Genomic DNA, 13,159 nt, shown 5'->3' on the forward strand with positions numbered 1-13,159 from the left:
CAGCTACTCAGCAGGCTGAGGCAGGAGAATCACTTGAACCCGGGAGACGGAGGTTGCAGTGAGCCAGGATCGCACCACTGCACTCCAGCCTGGGTAACAGAGTGAGACTCTGTCTCTAAAAAAAAAAAAAAAAAGACCTCTCTGGCCCTCTAAAAGTCCATGTTTTTCCCCATAAGGCAAGGAGAGTTCAGGAGCCCTGGGGACATGCCCACCAGCAGGCTGCATCCCCCCATAGACCACCCTGGATACTGGGCACCCTGGGATTCCCTGCCCAAATGACCCACGCCTGCCTCCAGGGCCAGCACAGGGTCCTCCCGTGGGAGGTGGACCCTGCCACAGGGACCATCCTGGGGTTCCGGGATGACTGTTTGGGGGCCTGTGGACAGAGCTAGGAGATGTGGGCTGGGGTATTTGCATCTATGTGGCCCCTCGGGGTGAAGGACAGAGTCAGAAACGGAAAGAGAGTGGAGGATGGGCAGCCCCCCACCCATATTCCATCATGGAATTCAGAGGAGACCCAGAACTCTGAGTCTGAGCCTGGTTTTCCAGGTTGTTTTAAAGATACAGTCCTCAAGCTAGAAGAATGGAAGATGTTGCGCTTGTCTGATAGTCGGTAGCTTGAGCTGTAACTTTTATTTATACACAGAGTACGTGGGCCTCAGTGTGTACTCCTGTCCTCAGGCCCACAACATTGAGGACTGGCTTCAGAGATCCTCCCAGCCTTGCGATCTGGATCTGACCTTCCCGGCACCCCTCCCCGACAATCCAGCTGACCAGCTGACCGCTTTCTGTCTTCTCTCCCTAGGATAGCTGCCGCCCGGGAGACGCGACCCGGGCGCCCTGCTAGGGTGACGGCCCCTGCCCTCGGCCCGGGATCATGAAAGGCCTCGGTGACAGCCGCCCCCGCCACCTCTCCGACAGCCTAGACCCACCCCACGAGCCCCTGTTTGCAGGGACCGACCGCAACCCCTACCTGCTGTCGCCCACGGAGGCCTTCGCCCACGAGGCCCGCTTCCCCGGGCAGAACACCCTGCCAGGAGATGGCCTCTTTCCCCTCAACAACCAGCTGCCCCCGCCCAGCAGCACCTTTCCCCGCATCCACTACAACTCCCACTTCGAGGTGCCAGAGGAGAGCCCCTTCCCCAGCCATGCCCAAGCCACCAAGATCAACCGGCTGCCTGCCAACCTCCTGGACCAGTTTGAGAAGCAGCTGCCCATCCACCGTGATGGCTTCAGCACCCTCCAGTTTCCCCGTGGCGAGGCCAAGGCCCGTGGTGAGAGCCCTGGCCGCATCCGCCACCTGGTGCACTCAGTCCAGCGGCTTTTCTTCACCAAGGCACCCTCACTGGAGGGCACAGCGGGCAAGGTCGGTGGCAATGGCAGCAAGAAGGGTAGCATGGAGGACGGCAAGGGCCGGAGGGCCAAAAGCAAGGAGCGGGCCAAGGCTGGGGAGCCCAAACGGCGCAGCCGCTCCAACATCTCAGGCTGGTGGAGCTCCGATGACAACTTGGACGGCGAGGCCGGCGCCTTCCGCAGCAGTGGCCCAGCCTCTGGGCTGATGACACTAGGCCGCCAGGCAGAACGCAGCCAGCCACGCTACTTCATGCACGCCTACAACACCATTGGTGGGCACATGCTCAAAACCACCAAGAACAACACTACTGAGCTGACCGCCCCACCACCCCCGCCCGCACCCCCAGCCACCTGCCCCAGCCTTGGGGTGGGCACTGACACCAACTACGTCAAACGGGGCTCCTGGTCCACTCTGACCCTCAGCCACGCCCACGAGGTCTGCCAGAAGACCTCAGCCACCTTGGATAAGAGCCTGCTCAAGTCCAAATCCTGCCACCAGGGTCTAGCCTACCATTACCTGCAGGTGGGTCTCTGGCAGGGTCAGGGGTGGGGTGAGGGCTCTGGGGATGGCACCAGTTTTGAGGCCTAGCCGTACCACAGATTCACTTGGAAAGTCACTTCATTCTGGGCCTCTGTGGCTCAGCTATAAAATGGGTGGCCTAGTGGTACCTGCTAATCAGGGAGTCCTTCCACTGGTCATGCTCTCAACAGAGATTAATTAGGGCCTTTCTGAGCCCAGCCCTGAGCAGGGACTAAAATATGTTCCTGCCCTTTAGAAGACAAATCTGGAAGCTGTGCCATCCCAACCCCCTCACAGAACCAATTGCATGACATTCTAATTGCCAGCCTCTCCTTGCCACCCCCATCAGACTGACAGCTCTTTGAGGACAGGGATCACATCTGATGCAGCCATGTGTCCCCAAGGCCCAGGACAGGATCTGGCATGCAGGAAGTGCTCAGGAAATGTGAGCGAGGGAGGGGTAGATGGACAGATGGACAATTAAATGAACAGAGTCAGAAATAAAGAAGACACAGTCCCAAAGATTAGAATACTGGGAAAGACATGGACGGTCATGTCAGTGTCGGCAGAGTGTGATGGGGATCAGCACCGAGAGTTGCAGGGGCCCAGGGGGTCCTAACCCAGCTTGGGGGAATAGCTTTCTTCTTTCAAATGCTAACACTGATTCAGGCACTTGCTGTGCACCAAGGCCACATGGCTTGAAAGTGGCAGAAGGCTGAGACATCACCGTGGCTGCACATTTCCAAGTGGCTCTCAAGGGTAGGGCAGGGGGCTATGAACTGAATGGCTCCCCAGGGCAAAGCCAGGCTGAAATCTACAGGAAGCAGATTTCAGGTGGAAGGAGCTGCTTCTGCAGGTAGTGAGTGCCTCATCTCAGGGGGAATGCAAGCGCGGGCCTGGCCAGCCCTTGGGAACTCTGATGAGTATTTCTTTTTTTTTTTTGACAGAATTTCAGTTTCACTCTTGTTGCTCAGGCTGGAATGCAGTGGCGCAATCTCAGTTCACTGCAACCTCCGCCCCCCGGGTTCAAGCAATTCTCCTGCCTCAGCCTCCTGAGTAGCTGGGATTACAGGCACCCGCCACCACGCCTGGTTAATTTTTTGTATGTTTAATAGAGACGGGATTTTATCATGTTGGCCAGGCTGGTTTTGAACTCCTAACCTCCAGTCTGCCTCGGCCTCCCAAAGTGCAGGGATTATAGGACTGAGCCACTGCACCCAGCAATTTTTTTTTTTTTTTGAGATGGAGTTTCACACTTGTCACCCAGACTGGAGTGCAATGGCAGGATCCTGGCTCACTGCAACCTCCGCCTCCTGGGTTCCAGTGATTCTCCTGCCTCAGCCTCCTGAGTAGCTGGGATTATAGGTGCAAGCCACCAAGACTGACCCATTTTTGTGTTTTTAGTAGAGATGGGGTTTTATCATGTTGGCCAGGCTGGTCTCGAATTCCTGACCTCAGGTGAGCACCTGCCTCAGCCTCCCAAAGTGCTGGGATTACAGACGTGAGCCACTGCACCCAGCCATGAGATGCATTTTGAACGAGATGATCTTCGGGGTCTAATAAAGCGCTGACTTCTTATCATCTTATATGAAATTCCAGAAACAGTGAGACTATTTTCTTTTTCAATAGGAGGAAACTGAAATCCAGGCAGTATGTGATATATTTAGGGCTCTTGTGGTTCTGAAACTGCTTCCTTGGTTTAGAAGCATTAGGGAGGGTGATGTGTGACCGGGCTTCCTCTCAAAATGGTATAGTTGGGTCTGATCATGTAACAATGCCGCAGAAACACCATGAGAGGGTAGCCCTGTGGGCCCTGGAGTCTGTGCTGCCTGCTTGGGTGACAGGAGGTGAGTGGGTGGCTTAGCAACAGTTTCTGAGCAGTGATGTACAAGGCCACGTTCCCAAGGGACAGTGGGGATAGTGGGGCTGGACTAGCAAGTGGCTTGTAGGCAGAATGCACTGGCCCTAGGCTGGGCAGTCTGCTGAGGGTTTATGGGAAGGCTGGGTGGGGCTGGAGTGGGAGTCCTGGACATTACCTTCCCTTTGTGGAAAGTGGGCCTCTGACACAGAGGGCATGGAGAACGGTGCAGTACCTGTGTAGACATGGCCCTTCGGCAGTGTGCATGTGTATGCTATAGAGAGTGGGAATGCTGTGTACACTGAATGTGTGGGCTTGGACATCTGTGGTGACATGTGCAGCCTGGTGAGGGGTACGCTGTGTGCATGTGGAGGCGGGGACAGTGCAAGGTGGATACACGTTGAGATGTGTGTTCACAGTGCAGTAGTTGCTGGCGCGAATGTCCAGAGGGAGGGTAGTGGGAAGGTGCGTGTGCTCTGTGTATATGCTGCATACTTGTAGGGGGGGTTGCTGTGACAAAGTGGCTGCTGGTGTGTGTCCTTGGTGAGGTGTGTGGTACACTGGGGGTACTCACTGAGGGGCATGGGGCATATGCTTGTTCTGTACATTTTGAGATATGTGTACAGGATGGGGCATGTTCACTCTGTGCGCAGGCTGTGTGTGAGTGCTGAGATGTGTGCATTTTTCATCACACAGTGACCATCCACTGTGTTTCCATAACAGTGTGAATGAAATGGCGAGGAATGTAGCCTGTGTGCACTGCCCTGGGGCAGCCAGCAGAGCCCGGCCTCAGAAGGACAGGGAAGGTCCCCTCGGTTGATTACTGCCACCATAACCACTGGAGACTGGGGGACCAGGGCTGCCCTCACAGCTGTGACCTCACCTGCCCTATCACAGCCCCGTTCCATGGACGGAGTCCCTGAAGTTCAGATGGGAAAACTGAGCCCTTTTTCCAGCTCACCATGTGGCTACCTGACCCGGGGAAGCACCTCTGCTCTCTGTATCTCAGTTTCCCCACCTGTGGGACAAAGAATATCCATTGGCTCTGGGATCCCGTCCCCCCTCATGCTGATGTGCCAGGGTCCTCTGATCCCCCATTCTAGGCTCAGGCTCTGGATCCTGGTCTGGGGCCTCTTTCTGCAAGTGCCTTGCGTCCCTCAGGCCTGGTGTTCTCATCTGTGCAGTGAGATCATAAGCATCCCCTGAGAGAGTCCAAGTGAAGTGACTGTGGGGCTAAGTAGAGATGGCTGCAGTGGAGGCCACCATGACCACAGGGCCTAGGGCATTGCTTCTGGGGCAAACCCAGCCTGGGATCCATGGAGAAATCCCAGGCTGGAGAGGCTCTGGAACCCCGGTATTCCTCCCAGCCCAGGGCTCTGCTCTGCTGCCCCGAGGTTTCAAAGGCGGGAAACCCAGCACGTGAGCCCGAACTCTGCAGGGAACGAGGGAGCTTCAGGTCCCGGAGATGGGGGTTCTCGCCATCTGCTCATTTTCTGCGGTGGCCCCACTGAGTCCTGTGCCCCATCCCCAGGTGCCCGGCGGCGGCGGCGAGTGGAGCACCACGCTGCTGTCCCCACGCGAGACGGATGCAGCGGCCGAGGGCCCTATCCCGTGCCGGCGCATGCGCAGCGGCAGCTACATCAAGGCCATGGGCGACGAGGACAGCGACGAGTCCGGCGGCAGCCCCAAGCCCTCACCCAAGACCGCGGCGCGGCGCCAGAGCTATCTGAGGGCCACGCAGCAGTCGCTGGGAGAGCAGAGCAACCCCCGCAGGTAGGCGCGCAGCTCCACCCTTACGGTCCCGCCCAGAGGCAAGCCCCGCCCACTACGGGTCTTGCTCCCTGGGAGGAGCCCCCCCATTAAAATAAGCCCCGCCTGCGTGGGAGCCACGCCCCCTTTCAGCCACGCCCACTTATGAGTCCTGCTCTTTGAGAGAACCCCTTCACTGAAATAAGGCCCGCCCGGCGCGGTGGCTCACGCCTGTAATCCCAGCACTTTGGGAGGTCGAGGCGGGTGGATCACTTGAGGTCAGAATTTCAAGACCAGAATAGCTAACATGGGGAAACCCCGTCTCTACTAAAAATACAAAAATTAGCTGGGTTGGCGGCAGGCGCCTGTAATCCCAGCTACTCGGGAGGCTGAGACAGGAGAATTGCTTGAATCCGGGAGGCGGAGATTGCAGTGAGCCGAGATCGCGCCACTGCACTCCAGCCTGGGCGACTGAGCGAGACTCCGTCTCAAAAAAAAAAAGAAAGAAAGAAAAAGAAAAGCCCCGCCCGCGTGGAAGCCCCTCCCAGAGGCTTTTCTCGCCCCTTCGGGTGAGCCCTGCCCACTTGTGAGCCCTCCAGGGGAAAACCTCTTTCAGTAAGTACAAGTCCCGCTCACCCGCAAGCCTCGTCCCCTAGGGGAACCCCTCTTAGTTCTGCCCCTACCCCGGGAGTCCCGCCTTCCTCCCATTAGGCTGTTCCCCCGGAGATCCCAGCCCACAGATGAATCCTGTCCCTCAGCTTCAGATCCAGGTGAACTCACTACTATAATGATCCAGGCCCCCTAAGTGAACCTGCCATCAGGTTAGCTCCCTCCATGAGATCCTCAGGTTGGCCCTGCACTCTGATGAATTGACCTCGAAGAGCCCGGCCAATTGGAGAACCACCCCTTGAGCCCCACCCACAGTTCAGCCCTGACCACAGGTGAGCTGCATCCTTTGGTAAACCCCGATCATGAAAGCCACACTCGGGTGGTAGGTCCAGGTAAACCCCTCCCACAGGAGCCACATCCCCAGGTAAGTTCCACTCCCACAGGGGAACTGTCCCACGGGATCTTGGTATTCAGGTTAGGAGAACCTGCCCTGAGTGAGTGCATCACCTGTAACAGCACTGCCTAGGGAAGGCCAAAGCCCGCTCTACCCTTGCTCCTGTAACTGATCCCTGTGGGGAGTTCTGAGATGGGGGAGGGAGGTGAATCCAGAAGCCAAAGAGTGATAGACAGACTTTTCCTGTCCCAGTGCCTGCCTGGAATTCACCAGCCAAGCCCCATCGTGTTGCTGTAAGGCTTGGAGGAGTTAGAGGGAACAAGCTTCTCCCTAGATCTTCAACTAGGGGGGACAGGAGCCAAGGCTTCATGGAGGAGGTGGCCTGGGAAGACTGAGACAGAGGGAAGAGAACAGGTCAGGTGACACTGGTACCTAGGCAGGAAGAGGGCAGTGTTCTCAGAGCAGCCAGGAGTCTAGTTGACTGGGCAGAAGATAGAGAATGGCCTCCAGGTTGGAATTCAGGACACCACCAGACAATCCCAGGTCTGCCCTTTTCTGAACCTTAGTTTCTTCATCTTTTTGGGGGGGATGTGGGGAACAGGTTCTCGCTATGTCGCCCAGGTTGGAGTGCAATAGTGCAGTCATGGTTCACTGCAACCTTGTCGACCTCCTGTGCTCAAGCAGTCCTCCCACCTCAGCATCCCGAGTAGCTGGGACTACCAGCATGGGCCACCATGCCCAGCTAATTTTTTTAAAGAATTTTTTGTGGCCGGGTGCAGTGGCTCACGCTTGTAATCCCTGCACTTTGGGAGGCCAAGGCAGGCAGATCATTTGAGGTCAGGAGTTTGACACCAGCCTGGTCAACATGGCGAAACCGCATCTCTACTAAAAGTATAAAAATTAGCAGGTTGTGGCAGTGCATGCCTGTAATCCCAGCTACTAGGGAGGCTGAGGCATGAGAATCACTTGAACCCAGGAGGCAGAGGTTGCAGGGAGCTGAGATCGTGCCACTGCACTCCAGCCTGGGTGACAGAGTGAGACTGTCTCAAAAAAAAAAATATATATATATATATAATATATGTATGTATATGTATATATTGCTCTCCCCTTGCTCATCAGCCCTCACACTGCCCAGGCTGGCAGTGACTTCCGTTTTTCCCTCTGCCACTGGATGACCTTGGCCAGTCTTTTTCCCTCTGGGCCTCAGTTTCCCAATCTGAATAATATATACATATATATACATATATATGTATATATTGTAAAGATGGGGCCTCACTATGTTGCCCAGAGTGGTGTTGAACTCCTCAGCTCAAGTGACCCTTCTGCTTTGGCCTCCCAAAGTGCTGGGATTATAGGTGTGAGCCACCACGCCTGGTCAGTTTCCCTATCTTTTTTTTTTTTTTTTTTTTTTTTTTTTTTTGAGACAGAGTCTTGCTCTGTCGCCCAGGCTGGAGTGCAGTGGCACAAACTTGGTTCACTGTAACCTCCACCTCCCAGGCTCAAGCAATTCTCCCGCCTCAGCCTCCCGAGTAGCTGAGCTGACCTCAGGTGAGCTGCCCACCTCAGCCTCCCAAATTGCTGGGATTACAGGCATTAAGCCACCACGCCTGGCCTAGTTTCCCCATCTTTAAGTGAAGGGGCTGAGCTGGAGGATCTCTAAGATCCATTCTAGTACTGAGATCCTACAATCCGAGTGACCAGTAGGCATTAAGGTGGGAGAGGCAGGAAGCCTGGGGCTTAAGCCTAGAATTCAAGGGAAGCAATAATAATAACAGTAGTAGTAGTAGCAATAATAGTAACAGCTGCTGTCTGTTAGCACTTGTGGCCACTGTGCCTGACCCGATATCCTTTAATCTGCACCACTGAATCCTCACTGCAGCCCCAGCAGGCAGGTAGCATCATCCCCATTTTGGAGATGAGGAAACTGAGACTTAAGTAAGGGGTAATGACTTGCCCAGGGTCACCCAGCTGAGAAAGCTGGATTCCAATCCAAACCCTTCTGTATCAGGGGTCTAAGCTATTGGATGCTTGGATTTTATCCCCAGAATGAGGACTGGGGGATGCCCAGGGTCAGGTAGATGTGAGAAAGATTGAAGGGCTGGGGCCGTGGAGATAAGGGATGAGTCTAGGGGACTGATAGAAGCCACTCGAACATCGCAGCAGAGCTGATGCCCTTTGAGAGCCCTAGGCTGTGGAACTGGACCCACCTCTGTCGGGCCTCTGGAAATGTCCCAGACGTTCAAGTAGGAAGGAAAGGGGCTGTAGAATTGGGCAGGGCCAGCCTCGGGTTTTAAACAGTCAAATGCAAGCTGGTGCTGCCACCCTGCGGCTGCAGCGGGCATCACAGGTGTGGACCCCCTGTGCATCACAGATGGTCAAGGCCTCCAAAAGCTGGGTGAACAATGGGTGGGCTGAGCCCTGTCTGCTCCCCACTCCCCACCAGGAGTCTGGACCGCCTGGATTCAGTGGACATGCTGCTGCCCTCCAAGTGTCCGAGCTGGGAAGAGGACTACACCCCCGTCAGCGACAGCCTCAACGACTCCAGCTGCATCAGCCAGGTGAGGGTGGCAGGCAGGCTGGAGAGTCAGGGGGCTTGGGTACTGATTCCCATCTGGGAGGAGGACACACGCCCAGGCCCAGCCCATGCTGAGTGGCCCCCAGATGTCTGCACTGTGCTTCTGTTTGGTCCTTGTTCCTGAAGCCTCCTGTGTGTGTCTCTGCCCCACCGACTGTCCTGTGGCTGGAGAGCACAGTTACGGGGCCTGACCCAGGACCCCAAGGGAGGAAGCCCACACCACCACTGTAAACACAGGCTGCCAGCGGGGCACCTGTCACTTCTCATTGGGTTCAGAACCATGAGGATAAGGAACTGGAGACCTAGGTTCGAGTCTCAGTTTTGTCACTTGACAGTATGAACCCAGGATAGTCACCTCCCCTCCCTGAACCTCGGTTTCCTGATTTACCAGAGGAGGGTGAGCATTTCTATTTGGGGGCTGTTGAGAGGAATAAGTGGGATCGTGAAGGCGGTGTGCTCAGCAGAGGGTAGCTGCCTTCGTGGTTATTATTAGCATCTTTTGTGACCTCCAGCAAGTGACTGCTCCACTTTGAACCTCTGTGCCACCTACTCAGTGGGCAGTTGTGCTCCCAGGCGCAGCCAGCCCTGCCTGTGTCAGTGAGGAGCCTGCTGTGCTGAACGTTGAATTTGCATGCCACCCTCTCAACCATCAGCTCCTTGAGCCCTTAACCACCCCCAGAGGTGGCCTTGTTATCCATATCCCCATTTCATAAGTGAGGCAACTGAGGCTCAGAGAGGTGAAGTCATCATGCAGCTAGGAGAAGACAAAGTTGGGCAGGGATCTGGGGCTGTCCAACCCAGACCTGGACCTCAGCTCCTGCCATGTACTCGGCACTTTAGGGTTTGCAAAGGGAGAACCAGGCAGGACTGAAAGGCACCCCCCATCGTGTGGATGGGGAGATGAGCCCCCCGAGAAGGCAGACGCCTACTGCTAGTAGCAGTTAGGCAGTGGGGCGGCCAGGTGCGGGTCCAGCCTCCTCCCAGCAGGAACAGGCCACTGTGTGCAGGCCCAGGACCACGGCTAGAGGACTGTTTAGAAGGCTTTGGGACCCCGACTCCTCACAACTCCATTATTCCTGGCCTAGCCAAGCTCCTTCCCCAGCCCCTCAGACATGGGGAGGGGTAGAGTGCCCCAGCCGAGGGAGCCCCCTGCCCCTGCCCCCCTCATCCAGACTCCACCAAGTCACACCTGAACAGCCGTCCTCCAATCCATACTCAGTGGCCAGAGGGAGCTGTCAGAGCCACACCCCTGCTCCAGACCCTCCCTTGGCTCCCACCTCCCCCTGAGGGAAAGCCAGAGTCCTTACTTGGACCTGTGAAGCCCTGTAAGACCTAGGCCCTGCCTCCCTGTTGGACCCTGTCTCTTGCCCTGCTCCAGCCATGCCAGCCTCCTTTCTGCTCCTTATATACGAGTGTGCCATGTCATTCTGCTCCAGGCCCTCTGCATTTGCTGTTTCCTTTTCCAGGAGCTCTCTTCTCAAATCTTTGCACAGCTGGCTCCTCCTCGTGTTTCAGGTCTCGGCTCGAATGTCACTTCCTCAGAGAGGCTGCCTGTGATCACTTGTCTCAAGTAGCCCTCCCAGGCGCTGTTCCCTTACCCTGCTGTTCCCTTACCTTATCACTGCCTGGAACTAGAATCATTTGCTGATTTACTTAATGCTGTCTCCCTCTTAAAACTAGGATCTCCTGGGAGCGGAGGCCTTGCTGTCTTGTTCCCTGCAGTGTCCCCAGTGCCTGGCACAGTGCCTGGCACAGGGCAGATGCTCAGTAGGTGTTTGCTGAATGGACGGCATCCCTCCCTGTCTCTCCCATCCCACCACGTTTTCTCGTCTCAGTCTTCCTGTCTGTGTCTGTCTCCGTCTGTTTCTCTCTCTCTGTTCTCTCTCCCCTCATTCACATTTTTCTCTGATTCTCTCCAGTGTGTCTCCATCTCCATGTCTCTCTCTGTGTCTATCTGTCTCTCTACACATCCCATCTCCACCCCTGCCTGGGCCTGGCACCCAGGACACCTTTGTCCTTTAACTACACAAAAAGGCTTATTAATCGGCCAGGCTGGGGGCCGCAGCAGGTCTTACCCACCACCCACTGCCCAGTCCCAGTTCTCTCCTAGTCCAGGATCCTCTGACCCCTCACAGCCTCAACTCTAGAAGTTTGAGTGACCCAAGCCATATATTTGGCCCCAAAGTCAGAGATATTCTAGCCTGGGGAAGAGCAGGCTCTGGGCTCCATCCCTAATCTGTATCTCCAGGTGGGCTGCCTGCCAGATGAGAGGCAGCAGACAGAGGATCCATGGTCCCAGGGGCCAGACCTAAAGAAGGACTTTTATTTATTTATTTATTTTGAGACGGAGTTTCGCTCTTGTTGCCCAGGCTGGAGTGCAATGGTGCGATCCCAGCTCACTGCAACCTCCGCCTCACGGGTTCAAGCAATTCTCCTGCCTCAGCCTCCCTAGTAGCTGGGATTATAGGCATGTGCCACCATGCCCGGCTAATTTTGTATTTTTAGTAGAGTTGGGGTTTCTCCATATTGGTCAGGCTGGTCTCGAACTCCCGACCTCAGGTGATCCACCCGCCTCGACCTCCCAGAGTGCTGGGATTACAGGCATGAGCCACTGCGCCCAGCCAAGAAGGACTTTTAAATAGCAGATTATAAGTCCTCAGTAATGCCCAGCCCCAGAAGGAGTGAGCCTCCCATCCCTGGAAGAAGCCAAGTGAGACCTCCTAGCAGCTGGGTCCCAGCCAGTCTGGGGAGGAGGTTAGACCAGCCAGCTTCAAGTTTCCTTGCAACTGACCCTGAATCCCCTACCCCAGCCCCAGCCCTGGTCCTCCCATAACCCTCACCCTCTCTTTCCTGCAGATTTTTGGACAGGCCTCCCTGATCCCCCAGTTGTTTGGCCATGAGCAGCAGGTCAGTATGTTTGCCCTTCTCTTCCACCCCAATCCCAGAGTGTAGGCCTGGGCCTTAGGCCTGCCCTCTGAGTGGTCCCAGCACCCGGCCCAGGCTGGTACAAGCAGAGCCATCACCAGGAAAGCCACTTCCAATGGATGGAGTTGAGGCTCACATTGGTGTCCTGACTCTCCACTCCCTACCCTTATTGCTTCACCTCTATGTGCTTCAGTTTCCTCCTTTTGAAAATGGGGAAGAATGAGCTAGGTGCTCTGGATGGGGCAAGAAACAACTCCAGGACTCCTGCCCTCCTCTCTCCTCACAGAAAGCCTGGGTCAGGCCTGGGGAGACTGTTTGAGTTGGACAGGTCAGGGGCTGGGGGCTGGTGATATTAGCTTCCAGGTCCCAGCCCCCAGATCCCTTGGCTTTTCTCCTTTCTGGAGCGCCAGGAGGACATTTAAGGATGTTGGGGTGTTGGAGTGAGTGTGGAGACTTTCCAACTTCACATAGATTGGTGAGGTTGTGCTGCTCATGGCACTGTCTGGCTGCCCTGAGGGCACCACCTCCCAGACATTCCTATCCTGCCCCTGGAAGTGGCCCTGTCCTCCCTCCCAGGCCAAAGACCAAAAACCAGGGGCAGGAAAGGTACTCTGAGATCAACCCCACTTTGTAGCCAGGAGTGGGTAAGGGACTTGTGCAAGGTCACACATCCCACAGGGGCAAAACTAGGACCAGACCTCCAGCTCCTGATTCCAGCCGTGGATGCCCCATGTGTCCCTCTCCCCCATGTCACAGAAGCTGTGTGTTCCTCCTGAACACATGATTCAAGACGTTATTTAAAGAGCCCACAGTGGGCCAAGCGACCTCTTCCTCATCCACCTTTAATAGGCGAGTGGTAAGGATGTGATGCATTAACATACAAAGCCCCCAGGACAGTGCCCCCTACACAGTAAATCCTCAGTGATACACACACCAGCAGCGCTGACCAGCTGGCCTCCCCACCGACAGCTCAAGAGCATCTTAACCAACACTGACAGACTCCACAGTGCTACCTGTATTCGTGGGTAGAGGTTACTAGGTGCATACTCTCTTGGACTCTATCCTAAGCCTGTGATATGAATTCTCTCATTTCATCTTGACCACAACCCTGAAATGGGGACTATTGCCCCATTTTATAGGTGGGAAAACTGAGGCACAAAGCAATTAAGTGACTTG

At 55.6% G+C, this 13,159-nt stretch overlaps 1 protein-coding gene across 6 annotated transcripts in view; it reads left to right on the forward strand.

Moving 5' to 3' along the window:
- Positions 1-13,159, forward strand: part of DLGAP4 (DLG associated protein 4) — a 161,680-nt gene that overhangs the window by 64,273 nt on the left and 84,248 nt on the right. For 5 of the 6 annotated variants that reach the window (XM_019016943.4, XM_019016946.4, XM_055373452.2 and 2 more), the window contains 4 exons: positions 806-1,876; positions 5,263-5,504; positions 8,927-9,041; positions 11,915-11,965. In XM_019016943.4, coding sequence (XP_018872488.1) covers positions 878-1,876; positions 5,263-5,504; positions 8,927-9,041; positions 11,915-11,965 — 1,407 coding nt within the window. In that variant the 5' untranslated portion in view covers positions 806-877. Of the gene's footprint in view, positions 1-805; positions 1,877-5,262; positions 5,505-8,926; positions 9,042-11,914; positions 11,966-13,159 lie in introns of those variants that run through there. The other variant, XM_055373451.2, reaches the window with a different exon arrangement.

The sequence above is a fragment of the Gorilla gorilla genome, chromosome 21, assembly GCF_029281585.2.
Source record: "Gorilla gorilla gorilla isolate KB3781 chromosome 21, NHGRI_mGorGor1-v2.1_pri, whole genome shotgun sequence".
NCBI lineage: Eukaryota > Metazoa > Chordata > Mammalia > Primates > Hominidae > Gorilla > Gorilla gorilla.